Raw genomic sequence first — 19,870 nt, 5'->3', positions numbered from 1 at the left:
AAAGGGTCATCTTGGGTTAGTTCTACTGCTTTGACGTTCTCTGTTATTCTCTTTCACAGAGTCCATTCTCCTCCTCTGCCCACCACACCCACTCGTACCCCATTCAGGAGAATGACCTTGACTTTGAAACCTAAACGTCATCCAGAAAGATGAGGATAATCCATAGCCACTTTTCAGTGACGTCCCAATGTTTTGCACAAAGGCTGATTTTGCAGCGACTTCTTTTTTGAGTCTCAGTGCTGTTGCGGATCACAGCCATCACTGCGGTTCCTTTCATTCATTCACCCACAAAATGCTTACTGAGTGACTGCCCTCTGCCCAGCAAGGTGCTGGGGGCTGAGACACCTCAGGAGACAAAAATGTCCTGCCCTTAATGTGCGTAGATTATAGACACGGCGAGGAAGAAAGAAAGATACCGTAAAGAAAAGCAGTAAGGATACCATATCTGCTGCGTTAGGAGAGGAGTCAAGTGAGGCGCAATGACAGCAGTTTGGATGGGAGGGGTGGGGGGAGGGGCTACAACACAGATTAACGAGGTCTCAAGGATGCTCCTACTCGTCTGCCATCTGCCGTAAATGTACTCAATACTCATCCACACCCTTGAGTTAAAAAAGATTAAGAAAGTCTCTTTCACAGAGAACTCAATAGAAGTTAACCAGAGTGCTAACTGTCCCCTTTTAAATATTTTTAAAATTGATTTCAGACAGAGAGAAACATTGATGAGAAACAAATATCAATCAGCTGCCTCCTGCACACCCCTACTGGAGATCGAGCCTGCAACCCAGGCATGTGCCCTGACTGGGTATAGAACCAGCAACCTTCTGGTGCACGGGATGACGCTCAAACCACTGAGCCACATGGATCAGGGCTAATCTTTCCCTTTTTAAACTTGCTCTCTGAGAAGCAGCATGGTCTGAGGGAAGCAAATGAAACCATCACCTCAATCCCATCTGTGTTTCAAGAACTATATAAACTTGGCCTAGTTACTCCAGCTTCTAAGCCTCTTGCTCAGCTTTAAAACGAGAATAGGAATTCCAATCTGACAGTATTACTCTGAAAACAAAATGTAAATACTAAAATACTGTGTGTGAGAATATCATACCTGGAATTATAATACAGGGTCTAGAACAAAAGAGTATCCTTTGAGAGAGAACACTTCAGGAAAAAATAGTGAGGAAAAAAACAGCTGAGAAAAGTTGGGTGAATGTTGAAAGTTAATGAAGCCCAGTGATGGGTATTTGAGTCCATTATATCATTGGACCACTTTTTACGTTTGAAAATTTCCATAAAAAGGCGCTTTAAGAAAAGGATTCAGCCTGGCCCACTTGGCTCAGTGGCAGAGCATTGGCCTATGGACCAATGAGTCGCGGGTTCAATTCCGGCCAAGGGCATGTACCTTGGTTGTGGTTTGTCCCCCCCGACCCCCCGTCAGGGTTGTGCAGGAGGCAGCTGGTCGATGCCCCCCCCCGCCACCACTCTATCTGAAGATAAATAGAAAAATATCCTCGGGTGAGGATTAAAAAAAAAGAAAAGGATTCAACTCGAAAACACGGACACTTCTCCTCTGTAAAGGTTTCTACAATATCTAGAACAAAGTGTATAAGAACACCAATGGCCCGGCCAGTGTGGCTCAGTGGTAGAGCATCGACCCATGCACCAAAAGGTCACCGGTTCGATTCCTGGTCAGAGCACATGCCCAGGTTATGGGCCCGATCCCCAGTGGGGGGCGTGCAGGAGGTGGCCAGTCCATGCTCTCTCTCATCGATGTTTCTATCTCTTTCTCCCTCTCCTTTCTCTCTCTCTAAATCAATAAAGAAAAAAAAATTAAAAGAAAAAAGAAACCAACATATTTTGTATAAATATCTTATAAAACTAGATAAGTGGAATTATATACTAAGTATTTGCTAACCTTCTAGAACAATGCTGGGTACTTCCTACCTTCTTCTAACCCTCCAATTTAAAAAAATTCACTTCATATTTTACTCATTTTAATAGACAATATAAGACAGAAAGGCAGAAAGCATTCTTGTTAAGCCTGCAGACTCACTGGGTACTCAGTGTATGCTAGGTTTTGGGGAGAAATTGTAGTCTCGTTTGCTGGACGCTTGAAAACAAGCACGTTCCAGAGCTCTGTGTCGCTGAGAGAATTCTATAGTCACAGCAAGAAACTGACAAACTTACCAGGTCAGTGTCTGCCTTCTTATGGGCCGCAGCTTCCAGTCTGGACTCCAGCTCCGCCTGTATTTGGTCTCTCCTTTTCATAACACCCTTCGTATAAAACACGAGAAGTTAAAAATCTCCGTATCACAAACATAGACATTTCAGAATATAAACAGTCATCATTCGCTTGGGGATATAATGACTTAAATTTTTTTTCAATCTTTAAAAACCACACTGAAAGCATGTATGTAGGGACATTTCTTCGAAGCCTTTCGCCCTCCCAGCATGCATCTTGCTGGTCTGGCTATCTCAGGAACAACTTCGACGGTGCGCCCCAGGCAAGAAGGAGACACAGTTCCTGAGCCGGTGGCAGCGGGGAGCCAGGCCCGAGAGCATTCACAGCTTAAGATTCTATTTTAGCTTAAAATATATAAATGTTGCCTGGCTGGTGTAACTCAATGGACTGAGCCTCGTCCCATGGACTGAGAGGTCCCGGTTCGATTCCTGGTCAGGGCACATCCCAGGTTGCAGGCTTGATCCCCGGTAGGGAGCGCACAGGGGGCAGCCAATGGATGTGTCTGTCTCATATCGATGTTTCTCCCCCTCTCCCTTCTTCTCTCTCTAAAAAAGTCAATAAAAACATATTTAAAATATATGTAAATGTTTATATAGAGATATTATATATCGCTCTCTATATGTAAATGTTGATCAATTAGCCCAGCTTTGGATGAGAAATCATGGCCCTTTCTTCGACTGATAGGAGTTTCATCTTGTCTTCCCGAATAACCATGATTTCTTGTTTCGGTGGCATTAAACTTAACACACCTTTGTGGAGGAATATGAGTGCAGAATTCATCTGTAACTTTTACAGTGTTTGCTAGACTTTTACAACGTCTTTCCCTGGTGAGTGGCTTTTCTTCCAAGACATCCTCCTCGGGGCTCAGGGCCACAGAGCCCTGGGATCTGCACTCCTCCTCCGCTGGCTGTCACAGCGTGAGTCAGATAGCAAAAAGGTCCCGAGAGCAGTGGCCTCCACAGATTAGTGGGGAAATGATCCGGCCAGGGAGAGTCAAAGCAAAGGAGATACGAGGGAAGGGACTTAACGAGATACAGGTCTCTCGGGTGTTTTCAGAGGCAGGGAAGAGGCCAGACACAAGTCAGTTCCATGGGGCCCAGATGAGGTGGCTCTCCGGTATCCGAGTGAGAAGTGAGAGACAGCCTGAACACTATTAAATCTAGTTATGTGCCTGTGAAACTATCCTAAAAAATGAATGAAGAGCCCAGCTGGTGTGGCTCAGTGGTTGAGCGTCAACCCATGCACCAAGAGGTCACCGGTTCGATTCCCAGTCAGGGGCATGCAGGAGGTGGCCAATCGATGGTCTCTCTCATCAATGTTTCTGTCTCTCTCTCTCCCTTTCCCTCTCCCTTCCTCTCTAAAATCAATAAAGAAAAAAAGTTAAAAAGGAATGAATAAAGAGATTAATAGTCTTCCATTTTTAAAGAAATCAATGCAAAGTTCAACTAATAATCACAAATTCTTTTATATTTACTTCACTAATTGCTATTAATGTCAGGAACCCTTGCCCTTCCCAATGACACATATAACATTCAGTCCCATTTACTTAAAGTCTGTTCCCATAAATACAAAGTACTGTGCTTCATGTAGGCAGACATGTTAAGTAAGAGGCTGGTTGCTTCAGAATAAAAGTAGTAAAAATTACCCAAATGTAATCATTTTGTCAAGGCGTATGCTTTTCATTATTTGAGCTCACACTGAAGAAAACCTTCCGATATAAAACAGAACCAGCCTGCAGCTGAAGTACTGCTGATTATACCCTAGGAGTCTACCAAATAACACAATCAAGGGAGGACCTACAAAATGATTCTTTCTGGCTGCTCTTATAATTTTTCCCTACCTTTAATGATGCATGATTGAAATTGCATAATTTCTATCTTGACATAATAAAGAGCAAAACACTCTAATAAGGGAAAAGAATATGCTCCTTTAAATGACACAAATCAGCTCTCTTTGGACAGTCACACAAAAGAGATCGAAATGAAGTGAAGCGATAGGATGTAGCCAAGGGCACTGGGAGCCCAGGGGAGGCTGCCGGGGGGAACATGAGCGGCCCTGGGAAGTGAGAAGGGTCTGTCCCCAGGAGGACCCCAATGCTGTAGAGGAACGACAGAAACCTGAATAGCCACAGACTGTTCAATGGCACTGTGAAAGGCAAACCTAACTGATAAACACGGAAGAGGCCGATCTCATGCAGAAAGGCAAAGACAGCTTTTCTTACTAAGACAGAGGCAAAATAAAAAAATAAAGCCCCCGATCAAGAGTGCATGAAAATAGAAACCAGCGGCGGCTCCAGTGGTAAGTGGGGGAAGGAGCGGGGTGCCTGGGAGCCCGACACACCAGGCCCGCGGCAGCAGCCTGTGCCGGCTGCGGGAGCAGGGGACCCCAAGGACGACTCGGGCTTTGCAGACAGCATCACCAAGTCCCAGATATCTGCAAACCTGAACTTGCCCGGAGAAGGCTCAACAAAAACGTGGCTCCCAGGGAAGAAAGGCCTTTTCCAGCAGCAAAAGGAAACGTTTAATATGAGGGTTTCCTCTGGGCTCCCAGAGCAGAGCAAACATCGGGGTCCCACCAAGCGCCTTCTGCATGATGACAAGAACTATCGCCGGATTGACGTGCCACCCGGCAGCGGCAGGGTGACTCTTTCACGACAAGGCATTTCAAACATGATACAGAGTTTTTTTTATCCTCACCCGACGACTTTTTTGATATTTTGTTCAGATAGAGTGGGAGGGAGAGGGAGAGAGAGAGAAACATCCACGTGAAAGGGACACATCGAGTGGCTGCCACCCGCACAACCCAACCAGGGCCGGGGACAAACTGCAACCGAGGTACGTGCCCTTAGCGGGAACGAACCCGGGTGTCTGGGGACCGCAGGCCGGCGCTCTAACCGCTGAGCCAAACCGGCCAGGGCACGCCACAACTTTTTAAAGTAAAAATTTTAAAGGGTGGAAAAACGACTCATATATTCTACCTAAACCTGGGCTGAGGGTGCTTCACATCTGTGTATAATCTTATCAACCGCTGCTGTTACTGCTGCAGCCCTGCCTTTCATGAATGTATCCTTCCACTTCATGGGGCGGTGGGCACAGCATCCTGCTGGGTAGGAAGATGCGGTGCAAAGCAGAAACAGAAACTGCCTTTCTGAAGCTTCTCAGCCCAGGGACTAAGGGAAACGTATAATTAGGTGTTCTTACCATTAACATTTCGCCATAAAGCACGTACTCATGCACGACAGGGAGCAGGGCCTCCGACAGGCCGGACAGACGCTTCTCCATGGCCCTACAGCACCTGTCGATGCAGCTGGCCACGCCCCGCAGCGTGTCGACCAGATCTTCCTCTGACTCCGACCACAGAACATGGATGGGGCCATATTCTCTCATTTCATCAAAATATTCTAAAAAAAAAAAGTAAGTTAGTCAGTTTCTATACATTTTACAAGCCCTGCTGACAGTAAGAAAGGGGCTTCATTGTTTCGCACATGTTCTTATACACGAACAGAAGGGATGGACAGCACCCTTCAGTACTGGACCAGTCGTCCCGGTCTGCTCAGGTCAGCCCCTTAATGCCTGCTGTCCATGCGTAATCAACAACAGCATCCGTCTTCATTCTCAAGAGTGCCCTGGCTTGGATGATACCTCGCATGGTCACCGTATCTTCATGGACCTCTGCCTACCAAACACACTGCACCTGAGCATCTCACAGGCACCGTGACCTAGGGACAAGGCTCGTCATCGTCTCCCCTTTTCCTGACAGCATGTCTTCCTTAACAGTAATGCTGTAGCCTAGACTTGTATCTGCAGTCAACCACAGGTTCCAATACATCTTTTTTGTTTTTTATCCTCACCCAGGGACATTTTTCCATTTTTTGCTCAGGTAGAGTGTGAGAGAGAGAAGAAGAAGAGAGAGAGAGAGAGAGAGAGAGAGAGAGAGAGAGAGAAACATCAACGTGAAAGGGACACACTGAGTGGCTGCCACCTGCATGACCAACCAGGGCCGGGGACAAACTGCAACCGAGGTACGCGCCCTTAATGGGAACCAAACCTGGGTCTCTCTGGACCGCAGGCCAACACTCTAACCGCTGAGCCAAACCGACCAGGGCTCCAATACATCTTAATCTTTCTTATCCATCCCTCCATCCTCCACCTACCTACCTACCTCACTTCCATCATCATCAGCACCTCTAACCTGCACCACTGCAAGGACTTTTACGCAGTCTCGCTCTGCATCTGCCGCAGTACAGAACCAGCGAAGTCTTTCAGGAGTTAGAGTCCTTACGATCAGTCCTCACCTCGCCTCTCTGGATCCAACTCCGGAGATTCTCTCCCAAAGATATTTTAATTTAAGCCAAAACAATTGCTCAGTTATGAATATCTCATGATTTCTCCTAATTCATACACAGCTGTATCCCTCTGCCTGGTGCTCTACCCTTTCCATCAACCAGCAAACTACTTTAAACCCTTTATGTCATATTGTAAATAAATCTTTTATTATTTTGTTCCAAAGGATTCTCAGGTGCTTTGTCCTCAATGAGCCTGTCATGATGTTGTACTTCTATTCGAGCCGGTGGTCATTTTACACGTTCACCCACTCTGTTAGGGCTGCCTGCGTAACTGACACCCCTCTAGGCCGTACGCTCCTTAAAACAGGGGCCGAGCGTCATTTTTCTAAAGTCTCAAAGCCCGATACATAATGTGTTCAATAAATATGTTCATATCAATGACAAATAAATAAATAACCAAAGGACTCTTCAATGCTTGATAAACCATTTATTCAAAAATTTGTACTTTATTTTAAAATCTAAATACTTTTACATTTTTGCTTTCATACTATCAACTTTTAGTGACAGTTTTTCATGGTAGGAAATGTGTAAGCAGTGAACATTTTCTCTTTGTCTGGTAGCCATATAAATAAAACTAAGTTCTCCATATTTAATCATCTTCTTCTGCTCCTTAGGGTTAGCTATAATGTCATACTGCTCTAAATGAAAGGATTATAATTTCAAAAGTTTGTATGCTGAAGTAAACTGAAAAAAAATTTATAAAAAATTTAAAACAGTGGAAATACTAGTGTTCATCTAACAAAGGTACTGGTTTAATGACCTTCCAAACCCACCCTCCGTATCTAGGCCTACCGTGTATTTTAAAGGAAAGCTATACTAAGCTAATATTTCTAGACAATAAGATATTCTTCATTATTTCTTGTCCCCATTTGTGTATATGTCAATGTGTGTTATTTAATCTGTTCAATACCCATTTTGATCAATTATAAGATAAATACAGAGCTTCCCTTAACGTCTAAACTGACTACACAGCTCTCAAATCACATTTGTTTCTCCCACCAGACTGCAAACGCAGACTTGGAGCCTGGGGCACCGTAGGCCTCCTTTAGCCCCTGGCACAGGTGAGCAGCCCAGTGCGGGTCGATACAAACTTGCCCAGTGAACCAGGAGAACCGTAATAAACAAAGTCAAGGAAAAGCTGAGTGAAAGAATAAAAAGAGAGCCCTCTGGCTGCGATCACCAAGTTCTTTGATTTGAATAGAAACGAAATGCCCGCTATAGTTTAGGCCCCCCAAATACAAAGGAAGACATTCCATCATATTGAGCGGAATCAAGAGAAGAGATCCCTCAAGTTTAGGTTCCTGGCATGAACCCCCGTAAATGAGAGCTCAAGTTTACAAAGTCTATCACAAAATCCAGTTTGCTGTCTCCAGGACTGAAATGACAGACAAGCAGAGGCCAGAAATCGGGCCTTTCTGGGGCAGAGACTCAAGAGCGGAAACCAGCTCTGGAGCCAGTGCCGAGGCAGGGAGACTGGACCTGGAACTGAGAAGGAGCCAAAGGTCTGGGCGGACCACCTAAGAGGTAAAAACTCCAGACAGCCCTAGTCCCCAGAATGTTGTGTGAGTCCCCCCAGGAGCTCGTCTAGGTTCCCACAGTCTGTGGGATAAAAACTCCTGCTGTGCCCAGGGCTTGGGGAAATGGATGCTGAACAGCAAGGCCGACCTCAGAGGAAACTGCTTACAGAGCCTGACCTGCAGGGAGAGAGGCCCCAACTCCGGCCCACTCTGGTCATCCTGCCCCAGCTAAGGCGGGAGACAGAACTGAGAGCCTTTAGTGCGGCTCAGTCCAGAGGCGCGGCTCGCTCAAACTGAGTCTGAGACCTCGGACTGAGGCCGTGCCCTGCCCCACCTCCCCGCCGTGTGACCGCTGTTTACACACCTGCTCTCACCAGGCACTTCGTGCCCAGCTACCAAAAAATTACAAGGCTTATAGAAGGCAAAAAACAGCATCCAACGAGACAGCAGGCATCAGACGTGCCGGATATTGGAACTGTCAGGGCGGGAATGTGAAATAGCTGTGATGAGATGCTGAGGACTGATGGGTGAAGCGGGGTGCAAGAACAGACAGGCACGGGGAGCAGAGGGGGTGCTCACTTCACCCTGTCTTCCCCCAGCACGGCACGTGATGTCAGAAGTCGAGCAGCTTTAAACTCACGTTCCAGTAACTCTACGCACCCCTCTCTTCCTTGCAGATTCTCTGAGAAATCTTGTCTATCAGGCTGATCTTCTGGCTGAAGGCCTCAATGAAGTCGCTCATCTCCGCGAACTCCTCGGGGCGGCTCTTCACGCCTCTCAGGGACAGCGCGACGGCTCGGACGGTCTGGCCCACCTTGCTGAGCAGCCCCGGCCCCTGCTTCTTGTGAGAAGACAGTTCCTAGGACAGAAAAACGCCATGTCGGGGTCAGCAGGCACCAGTGTCCCCTGACCCAGCGGGAAAGGAACGGAGGAGAAGAATAAACTGAAGGTAATGAAAATGCTTCCTATTCATCTTTTTTTCTCGGTGGTTCGCAGCAGAGGCGTGTCCTTAGGTACAGCGCTAAGTCTGGGTCTCGGTCCCCCTGATAACACCCCCTCGAAGTGAAACATGCGCCGAGGGCTTTCCTAGGACAGGTCCCGGAGGAGGTGCCGAGGAAGGAGCTGGCGAAGGCGGGAAGAGGAGATGCGAGCCACCTTTACCGTGGGGACAGCGCGGGAGAGTGACAGACAGGGTTTCTCAGGGTCCGCCTCACTCTCTGAACAGGTCTGGAACCCTGCGCTAACCCTTCGTCACAGGGGAGCAAACACGTTGATACGTTGCAGGCCCCATCGTGCAGTTTACGCACATAACTCTCTTCATCCCCTCATTTCACAGAAGGACATGGGGGCACAGGAAGAGTAAGTCTCAGTCCAAGAGCAGTGTGTGGGGCCAGGGCTCAGAGCCGGGGGCAGCTGACTTCAGAGGGCTCACTGCACAGCACTAACCTGCTTCGTCTTCATGAAGTGACCAGAATAGTCTGTTAATAGAGACTCCCTACCATGGCTCAGCTCACTGGGGGTCACCTGGGCTACCATCTCCACTAGCTGTCTGTCTGTAGGGAAAGATTTTTAGTAAGACACGTAACTAGCTATTTCAGTGAACCCAAGAGGGACAGGGACAGACTTGGGTGATAACAAAAACATCCAAGTGGGATCACGGTGTGTGCAGGTAAGGAGAGGTGCCGGCCTGCCCAGGCAGCCCAGTGAGCCAGGGGGCTACAGAGTCGCTTGACAGTGTGGACATCCAGAGGCAGCACAGGCCGCCACCGGCCAGCTGCCGCAGCCACCGCTGACTGCAGACAATGTTCCCAGAGCTTCGAGGGTTCGGGGTCAGCCCACCAGTTCATTTCACAACAGTCACAAAGGGCTCCCGGACAGCAGGACTATCTGTCAAGGCTGAGATGAACCACTGTCTAGCTTCTGTCACTTTGGCAACAACTGAGAAATTGAGTAAACTCAACATTGGTCAATCATTGTTTAACATTACTGGTGCTGTCCGAGATGTTTCTTGATGAGTTATAGCTTCACAGGAGAAAAGAAAATAGAAGAGGAACATGTACTGGTTCTGTTGTAGAAATGAGACCCACCCCCAAATCAGTAATTGCAGGAAAAGTAAGAAATTGTATTATCTATCTAGGTATCTACCAATCCATCCATCCATCCATCTAATAAAGACTTCTATCCTAACTTGAAAAGTCCTACCTTAAATAAATATCCATTACTACTCAAAATAGTGTCAATAAGAGAAATATATTTGTATATGTTCAGTATTGACTATATATGGCATTTAAAAAATCAGCTACCAAGAGAAATATGAGCATGCAATATATTGAGAAAGATACAAGATTTCTTCAATAGTTAGACGTAGATTTCACACAGGGTTAAATGCCTCCAATGTTTAAAAATTATTAATTTAAGGACCCCGCTGCCTGACTTATGAAGGTAAGTAAGAGGAAGGGTACAACCTTCTATACATACAGACACTAGAGGATTATATGAGTGTAAATCAGAAGTCTTTACCCCGGCTTGTGCAGTAAGAAAAACTTTGAAGTCTTCATTGAATGTTAAAGTTGGATGATCAGCAATTCGGTTCAAAAATGTACTCAGCGCCTTCCTGCGCGTCTCGATGAAGTCGTCGTTAAAACGTTCCACCATCCCCTTCACCATAAACTTCTCCGGCAGCGGCTGGGGCAAAACATGAACATGGTGCCTGAGCTGCAGGTGGCGCAGGGCCGGACAAGTTCTACACGTTTCCATTTCACAAGACTATTTGAGCCTGTGAGGATTTCTCACAAAGATAATTTTTAAAATTCACAACACTAAAACCAAACACGACACAATTTTAACATTACAACAGTTTTAAAAAAGCAAATCTGTACTTAGATGGAAAAGTTTAAAAACAAATGTTTCCAAGATAAAGGAATTACACTGAGTGTAAAGGTCTGGAATTTGGTTTTTGGCATTTAACGATTCATGGGCGATCCTATGAAAAACATGTCAGCTCACTGGGATAATCAGAGTGGGATGTGCTTCTTCAAGTCTTCCCTTCAACCAAAGGAAATCCTGATAACGTCTCCTGACTTCAAATTCACTGGAGTCAAATTCCCCACGAGATGTCTGCAGAAAAGGAGGAGGAAATAACAGCACATGCAATGTTAAAACAGAAGACATCGCCTACTGTGATTTTAGACATTTGAAAATAAATGGGCCCCTGAGAAACGTTCACAAATTCTAATTATTCAGTGTTTGTCAGCCTGCACTTCTTTTTTGCAGTCATCACTTCATGCAGCAGATGAAACAAAGCAATCTTTCCAGTATTTCCAGCGGGAAGCAAGCATCCTGCTCACGTTTAAAATCCAAACGGAAAAACCTGCCTTAGCCCATCTGCCTTCCACACGATGCCACCACCACTCTCGTTGGCACGACTTCCCTGCTAACGAGAGAGTGTTCTGAATTTAGGTTTCAAATATATGTCTTTTCTCGAGATGATTGGAATTCAGAATTTGAGGGAAGTCCCATTACTGCAATTTGGAAAAGAAATTGAACACAACTGAGAAAAAAAATGTTTTCCTGGAATTTGCTCGAATGAATTGCTTTGCTAAAATTTGCTTTGAATCTATGAAAATTCTAACATTTTATGGAGTGATTTTACCTACTGTTGTAAAAATGTTATTAATGGGGATTTGATGTGAAAAAAGGTTCCTGTCATTTCTCAAGGAATTTTAATTTGAGTTATAGTCTTCACTTCCAGAATCTAAGCAAGTATATTAAAATATCTGTTGTCAACAAACCAAAAACCTATGCCAACACATATGACCAGAACCTGGATACAGTATCAACCTCACTTCTACTACCAAAGTCTAAGCCAGATACAAAAACAGACTGATGCATACTCACCTCTCAGAAGTCAGTCAGTCCCACCAATGACCTATTTAACTGAATTTTTGCATACTAAAGATTGTACACAGTGATATTAAGGTTGAGATTTCGCTGGAGTACAGATGGAATAACATTGCACACCTATTTCACACTCCCCAGAAATATGTCCCCCACAGAGATAAACACAGTTGTAGAATTCAGCAGGTCAAGTCATAAGCAATCTTAATTGTCATGAAACAAGGCTCACATAAGCTATACTTTCCAAGGTTTCTTCTTTCAAAATGCATGCTTAGAATATTGCACAATGCAGCTTAGTAAAATGTTCCCTTTTTAGTGGAAAAGTGGAAGTGAAATGCAGAAGTCTAAAGAACTAAATGTTCACAAAACATTATAAAATCTTAAGTATTATGCAAAACAGGACAGGTTATAGAAATGATAAAAATAGCAAAATTAAATCTAGAAGAGATGTAGATAAACAATATATATGAGTTGGTGTGTGTACATGCACATGCAAATATACAGATGCAAACATACATACGCACACTGAACATAGTTTATAGAGTCACTCATTAAGCCCTGGCCGATTCAGCTCAGCGGTTAGAGTGTCGGCCTGCAGACCAATGACTCTTGGGTTTGATTCCAGGCAAGGGCACGTACATTCCGACCTGGTCAGAGTTGTGCGGGAGGCAACCAGTCGATGTGTCTCTTTCATATCGATGTTTCTCTCTTCATCTCCCTCCCACCCACTCTATCTGAAGGTAAATAGAAAAACATCCAAGGGTAAGGATTAAAAATATATTTATGCATATTTATTGAGCCCAGCTGGTGTGGTTCACTGGTTGAGCGTCAACCCATGCACCAAGAGGTGGCAGGTTTCATTCCCAGTCAGGGCACGTGCCCAGGTTGTGGGCCCAGGTTGTGGGCCCCCCAGTGTGGGGCATGCAGGAGGCAGCCAGTTAATGTTCTCTCATTGATGTTTCTATCTCTCTCTCCCTCTCCCTTCCTCTCTCTAAACCAATAAAAAAATATTTAAAAAAATTATTTATTGAACACCTCCTTGTACCAGGCACATATGTAAAGGTTCACTACCAATTTCCAGGAAAAAATAAATAAACTGACATAACTAAAAACGAGAAAACTAAAAAACTGGGCGTTAAAATGGAGCTTTATATGTCCTCAAGAATTTCTAACACTTTAAGTGAACGTAGAACCAGAGGAAGATGTAATGAAGTCCCGGGACCGTGGCTCTGTGTCCGTCGCTGTCGGGGGCTCGCAGGGGCCCTAGGAGACGCGCCAGCTGGGGGAGCGCGGGCCCGAGGGCAGGCGCTCCTTCCTCCTTCCCACGGTCAGACTCCCTGCCCCTGAAAGGCTGTAAGACAGACATATGACTATCACAGGGAAAACAAGTGCTATCAGCTGGGTTCAGATCATAACTCATTTCCCTGCAGCAGGGACAGAACTGTCGTCCCATCTAAAGTGGCCAATTTGGGTCACTTGAAGACAGATAGATGCCGCACAATGGGAGCTGACAACCGACCTCGAACTCGGAAAGCAGGTGTGTTCTAAGAAGCTCATTCGGAGCACAAATAACGCTTCTAGTCTACAATACAGTGTTCCGTGGAAGCTACAGTAAATGGTGTTTAATTTTCCGTCTTACCACAAATGCTTGGGAACTTGGAGTTTAGGACTATGGACTCATGAGATCTACACCCCAACATGCATTCACTAAACAAACTCTGACCTTTGGTCAAGAACAGTTACTCTTAGCTCTGAGGATATAGAAAACTGTTTTTGAGGGAAAATGCATCTTAGAATCAAGAATATGCTTTAAGCCCACCTGCACACTGGTGGGCATTTACGGGTTTGTCTTCACGATGAGCATGTGTGAGGAAAAACTCTCATTAAACTTGGTGCTCACTTCTAAATGCACCGAGGAAAGACACACTCCTAGATCTCCAAAAGAGAAAGTAGTTTTTTCATGCAGGCCCCTGAGATAGTCCAATCTGGGGAATAAAACATAATTTCCCACAGGGCAACAGACGCCAGGACCATGGTTTCCTGATATAATCGTTTACAGACATTCTCACGTATTCCTAAGTATGTCTATGTGCAGCTATCCTTATAACCTATGAAACAAAAACTCAGGGAAGCCATTTCTGAACCTCGAAATTAGATGGGGTACCCCATGCTCAAAAATGCTGTATTTCTCTGCCCTAGTGTTTATAATCCGGTAGTTAAGCCTATAATTGAAGCTGCAGGAAGGCAGAGGGTGATTGCGTGGGTTGCTGGCATCGCCTTGATGTACCAGCCCAGTGCCTGGGATGTGACTGGCGCTCAGCGAACCTCGTGGAGTCCACGAGAGAGTGGGGCCTTGATAACGAAGGAGACACTGTGTGAAGAGATGCTACACATCTGCGAAATGGTATGTATTTGTGCCCGCAATGCACAGTCTGATATGTAGGTACAGTCTATATACTAGGATGTGGTAAGAATAATTAAAAGTAGAACAAAGACACTGAATGCATCAGAGTGAAACTGGAAGACGAGATGCACAGAAAGTGAGCAGGAAACATGTAGTACGAACACAAACGGTCCGGGTTAAACCCCAACCCGGCGAATCTTGATGTGTGGAACCCGGGTTCAACTTCCAGCAGGGCCGTGCGCCGGCCCCAGGACAGGGCTAGCCGCGCCTGCAGGTCCCGGGGGCTGTGGCCTGAAGTGAGAGCATCGCCGGGCGGTGCGCTTAGTGCACGTAGCTCACGTCACGCTGTCCCCGTGTCTGCATTCGAGAGGAGGGACACAGGGACACCCACGAGAACTGTGAGCTACATCAGAAGGAAACGCACTGGGTGGCTGAGAAGGCGTCTTTCTAAGAGGAACTAGTGATGAGAAAATAACTGTTTCAGAAATCCTTCGCTGGAAAGGATGACGATGGGATGGTTATAATTATAACAGCAGGAACAGGAGAAATCTGCCTCGACTCTCAGTACTATGTCTGCACGAATATCACAAAGACCCTAAGACTGTAATGCTGTTATCTTCTTTACAAATGAGGAAACTAAGCGTAGAGAGGTGGATTAAGTCACCCAAGATACACAGCAAGGAAGGGGAGGAATCAAGATCCAACCCCAGGCCACGTCTGTGACACCGAGAAGTTCTTCACTCACGCAAATTGCTTTCTTTTTTCTTTTTATTGCTTTCAGAGAAAGAGGAAGGAAGGGGAGAGAGAGATAGAAACATCAATGAGAGAGAACACTGACTGGCTGCCTCCTCCATGCCCCCCACTGGGGATCAAGCCCACAACCTGGGCATATGCCCGGACCGGGAATTGAACCAGCGACCTCTTGGTGCATGGGTCGAAGCTCAACCACTGAGCCACACTGGCCGGGCTCAAATTGTTTTCTTAGTATATCCAAATAACCCAATAAAGATTGTGTTTGGAATCATAGAAAAAAACTAAGATACGGTCACCTTCCTTGGGAGGCTCACATACTCTTGGGAATAAACACAAACAGGTAGTTATCTGCCCAGGTGCGGGCAGGTGACCATGGCCGAAGACCGGTGAGTCAGCCCTATGCTGTGCCACATGGATTGCCTGTCCTGCGTCAACTCTCACGGCAGCACTGCAGCCCCGGGGTCTGTACCATTTCCGTTTACAGATGAAACACGGGCTCAGAAGGACTGACTACAGGCTTTCACTGTCTTTGCCACACTGACTCCAATGACTGAAGAGCTCAGGTGGAGCAGGAGGAGGAAACAGAAGTTCTGTGCCTGCAGGGGTGAGGGGGCAGGGGTGAGCATCCTTCTGAGGGGGTCTTTCAGAAAGAAACAGTCACTGTTCTGTTTGAGGGGACAGGGCATACCAGACCGAAGGAAGCGTCCGCAAAGCCAGGAGAGCAAGAAAGACCCCGCCACTCAGGGAGCCAGAGACACCGACAGGGAGTAGCGATGAGCTGCCTGGTGCGTGGACACCAGCGGAGAGTGCTGTGTGTGCCGACAAAGGCGTTTGCCTGTTGCGTAGGAAGTGAGGAGCCGAGAGGGACCTGGAGGATCTGAGCAGAGAGCTCAGGCCGTGCATCCTGAGGGCGCAGCTGGCAGGGCTGGGAAGTCTCATTGGACGAGGTGACCGGAAGGCAGTCCTAAACCTCGTCAGCTCCCAGTGATGCAGGGGGCACTTCATAACAGAAATCACAACTTCTCAGTGCAATCCGGAAAGGCTGCTGTGATACCAGGTCTTCTCTGAACGGTTATACTCACCCTGGCCCGGTAGCTCAGTTGGCTAGAGCATCATCCCAATACACCAAAGTCATGGGTTCAATCTCTGGTCAGGGCACACACAAGAATGAACCAATGAATGCATAAATAAGTGGAACCACAAACCGATGTTTCTCTTTCTCTCTTCCCTCCTCTCTCTCTAAAAAGCAATTAATAAATGAGGATAAAAATAACATGGTTATACCATGGGGCTGTTTTATTTTGTCCAAGGTAAAGTCTCCCTGCGTAGCCTGTCCTAGGACGAGGGACCCCTGGGCTCTGGAGCTCCTGCGCCGGACCGACTGGAAAACAGCAGCACCTCGTGCGTGTGGTGAAGACGCCTCTTGCTTTGCTCTGAGCAACAAACACAAGTATTTCCTTTAATCTTCAGAAGACATGTGTGTTTTTTTGTTTGTTTTTATCCTCACCCGAGGAAATTTATGCATTTATCTTCAGATACAGTGGGAGGGAGAGTAGGAGGAAGAGAGAGAGAGAGAAACATTGATGTGAGAGAGGCACATTGACTGGTTGCCACCTACACAACCTCAACCAGGGCCGGGGACAAACTGCAACCGAGGTACGTGCCCTTTGCGGGAACTGAACCCGGGACTCTCTGGTCTACAGGCTGATGCTCTAACCGCTGAGCCAAACCAGCCAGGGTCACACTGTGTTTTTAACTCAGTGTTCTTTTTATTAGCAAACTGAGGTTCTTCTTTTCCAAAGATAATTCTTTATAATGTTTGAAATGAAAAACTTTAAATGTTCCTATTTTAAGAAGCACAACTCCTAAAACATGAGTGACAGTTACTCGAGTTATCTCGACGCTGACTGTTGATACAGAGCAAGAGAAGCGTAGATAAGATGCCACATCTTACCCAAAATGGTTGAGGAAAAACCACGAGTCAACTGGGCAAAGACTCCGTAATGCTGAGTCACAGCGAACAAGAAGCACTTCCGAAGTTCAAAGACGGCGATGGAACTCAAGAGAATGTCCATTGAGTGTTTACCTTAGTGATGATCCTGTACGTGATGAAGGTTTCAATGGTGGTGACGTGGCTCTCGGGTTCATCGACCGTGATGAAGAGATCCTTCAGATCTGGCTCATCCTCAAACTTGACCTGGTTGATCATGGACAAAGGGGATGTTGGCATCAAAGGGCTTAAGGAATTCATGTCCATCAGCGAAGCATCCTGAGGAACAAGACAGTCAGATATGAACATCTACAGGAAAAAAGAGTTAAAATTTTTTTCTCAGACACCACAATGATGAATGAAATACGTCAAGAACAAAAAGGGTAATCGGATTCTTGGTTCAATAGGGTATGGTGAACATTTATTTTTATCTCAGCTCCTTGTGAAGCAAAGAAACAAAGAAATAAAAAATAAAACAAGACCAAAAACGCATAAAGCCTCAAGGTAGAAAGAAGAGACCAAGCAAAGCTGACTTTTTGGGAACTGGAAATCCGATTGTCTAGGGGTAACTGAAACATCAGTGCAGAGAAAGCTGAAAAGTAACCCTAGGAGAAAATGGTAAATTAGGGAGAAAGAGGCACATTTACGACCAAGAACCCCAGGGAGACTCAGAATTAGAGTCCCAGAAACCATGGACATAGAGTGGGGGTGGAGCTAACACTGGAGGATTGATTGAAAAGCTAGTAAAACAAACACAAAAAAGAGTCAGTGAGCAGGTGACCTTTCCCCTCAATCATGCAGAAAACTGCAAGTCTCCTGTCTGCAGTGTGTCTGAACTCTGGGTCCCAGGCAGGGTGGGGGGGCCCTGAGAAACACAGACCTCCAGGCCAAGTCCTGCCGCCTAGACAGCAGGGCTCCCGGGCCGCTCGCCTCGCTGGCCCAAGAATGTTGGCAGGAAGCTGGCTGGAGGTTTCCTCTCCTAGCTGATCACTCCAGGAAAGAACTGGCGGTGATCACCCGGTCTCCTCTGAGGCTCCCTGCAGGGAAGCCCACCATGCGTACTGAACATCCACTCAACTTAATTGCGTGGTGCAGGAACTCCCAAACACCTAATAGGTAAATAGCCTCTGATGTGAAAGATTCACAAACAAACCAAACTACAAGAAGAGAGACTGGAATGCTTAAAAATAGATGAACCCCTAAAGGGTATTACTGGGACCACTGGAGAAACGTGGACCGGTGTGGGGATTAGAATGTGGTACCGTGTCAACGTTTCCTTTCTGATTTGGATATTTGTACTGTGACACCAGAGGCAAGTGTCCTACACACAGACCTACCCAGGAGCAATAAAACATGCCTCCAAGGTCCTCAATTTACAGAGACCGAGGAAGTTGTGAAAATGGTAATCATTGGGACATCTGGGTTCTCCGTGTTTTCTCCCAACCTTTCTCCAAGTCTGAAATTATTTCCAAATGAAAAGTATATTTATCATTTTCAAGAGGCAAATCGTCCCACTGGGCTGCAGATAAAACAAAGACAAATGAAGAGGGAGAATGCAGCCCCTCGCTCCAGCAGTGCTCACGCCGGACCCCTCGGACGCGAGGCCGAGCTCCAGTCCAGACTGGTGGTCCCGCCGCCCTCCTCGGTTCCAGTGACAAATACCTGGCTTTTATTCATTGATTTTTAGAGAGAGAGGAAGGTAGAGGGAGAAAGAGACAGAAACATCGATGAGAGAGAACATCGATTGGCCGCCTCCTGCATGCCCCGCACTGGGGATCGGGCCCAAACCTGGGCATGTGTCCTGACCGGGAATCAAACCGGCGACCTCTTGGTGCATGGGTCAGTGCTCAACCACTGAGCCATACCAGCTGGGCCAAATACCTGGCTTTTAAATTCTGATATCAAGTTGCCTACTAAGGAAGATAAAGTCTTTATTTGTTTAGTCAATTAAATGTATGAGAAGAGATGCACAGATTCCTATTTTACTCAGTAGGCTACAATCTATTAATATCATCATTTATTTGGATGTTCAGATTGTTCAAAACCTGCCTAAGGGAGCTGGCACTTGCGTTTCAATTGTGCCTTCACTATTTCTTGGGTGCTCTGCTTTCTGGCACAAAAAGGCTTTTCCGGCGAATCGAGTGTTTTCCCGGCCCCGGCCCTGGAATTGGCCATTTCTCCAAGGACCCTGGCTTTCGGAGGAGACTGGTATTTAGAAACCAAGAATAAGTGCTAGGAATAGATGTGCGATGTACACACACACCTGGGCCTAGGTACGTCCAGATGGAAACACAAGTAGATATTAACACCACGGCGAGCCAGGGCTTATCCCAGCCTTCCCCCTTCCGCACTTGTGACTGCCCTCCAGCAAGGTCTGGCCCCCGTTATCCTGAACACATCTGCTTGTCTGCCCAGTGCCCCTGTGTGTGACCACACTCCCGGCCACCCCAGCTGCGTGCTCAGCCCTGACCACTCACTCCCAACCACCCTGGCCCCTCCTCAGCCCCGTCCCACTGGCTACTTCTTGGATACATGGCCATTCCCTCAGGCACCTTCAATAGTTTGTTTTTAAATAAAGGGAAAGGAAAAGCTACATGTTAATTTTATTTTTTAATCCTCACCCGAGGACATTTTTCCACTTTTTGTTCAGATAGAGTGGGAGAGAGAGAAAGAGAGAGAGAGAGAGAGAGAGAGAGAGACATCAACGTGAAAGGGACACATCAAGTGG

General features: G+C 46.4%; 1 protein-coding gene across 1 annotated transcript in view; it reads right to left on the bottom strand.

Annotated features, from left to right (window-relative positions):
* The window catches only part of SNX7 (sorting nexin 7), a 61,536-nt gene that overhangs the window by 24,681 nt on the left and 16,985 nt on the right, over nucleotides 1-19,870 (bottom strand). The window contains exons 2-7 of the mRNA XM_036272883.1: nucleotides 17,239-17,421; nucleotides 11,105-11,215; nucleotides 10,619-10,783; nucleotides 8,759-8,957; nucleotides 5,437-5,636; nucleotides 2,182-2,268 (exon numbers count right to left, since the gene is read on the bottom strand). Of these exons, the coding sequence (XP_036128776.1) occupies nucleotides 2,182-2,268; nucleotides 5,437-5,636; nucleotides 8,759-8,957; nucleotides 10,619-10,783; nucleotides 11,105-11,215; nucleotides 17,239-17,409 (933 nt within the window). The 5' untranslated portion in view covers nucleotides 17,410-17,421. The remainder of the gene's footprint in view (nucleotides 1-2,181; nucleotides 2,269-5,436; nucleotides 5,637-8,758; nucleotides 8,958-10,618; nucleotides 10,784-11,104; nucleotides 11,216-17,238; nucleotides 17,422-19,870) is intronic.

Source organism: Molossus molossus, unplaced genomic scaffold (genome assembly GCF_014108415.1).
Source record: "Molossus molossus isolate mMolMol1 unplaced genomic scaffold, mMolMol1.p scaffold_m16_p_20, whole genome shotgun sequence".
Lineage (NCBI taxonomy): Eukaryota > Metazoa > Chordata > Mammalia > Chiroptera > Molossidae > Molossus > Molossus molossus.
The sequence above is the reverse complement of the archived record's forward strand: the minus strand, read 5'-3'. Positions and strand labels throughout refer to the sequence as shown.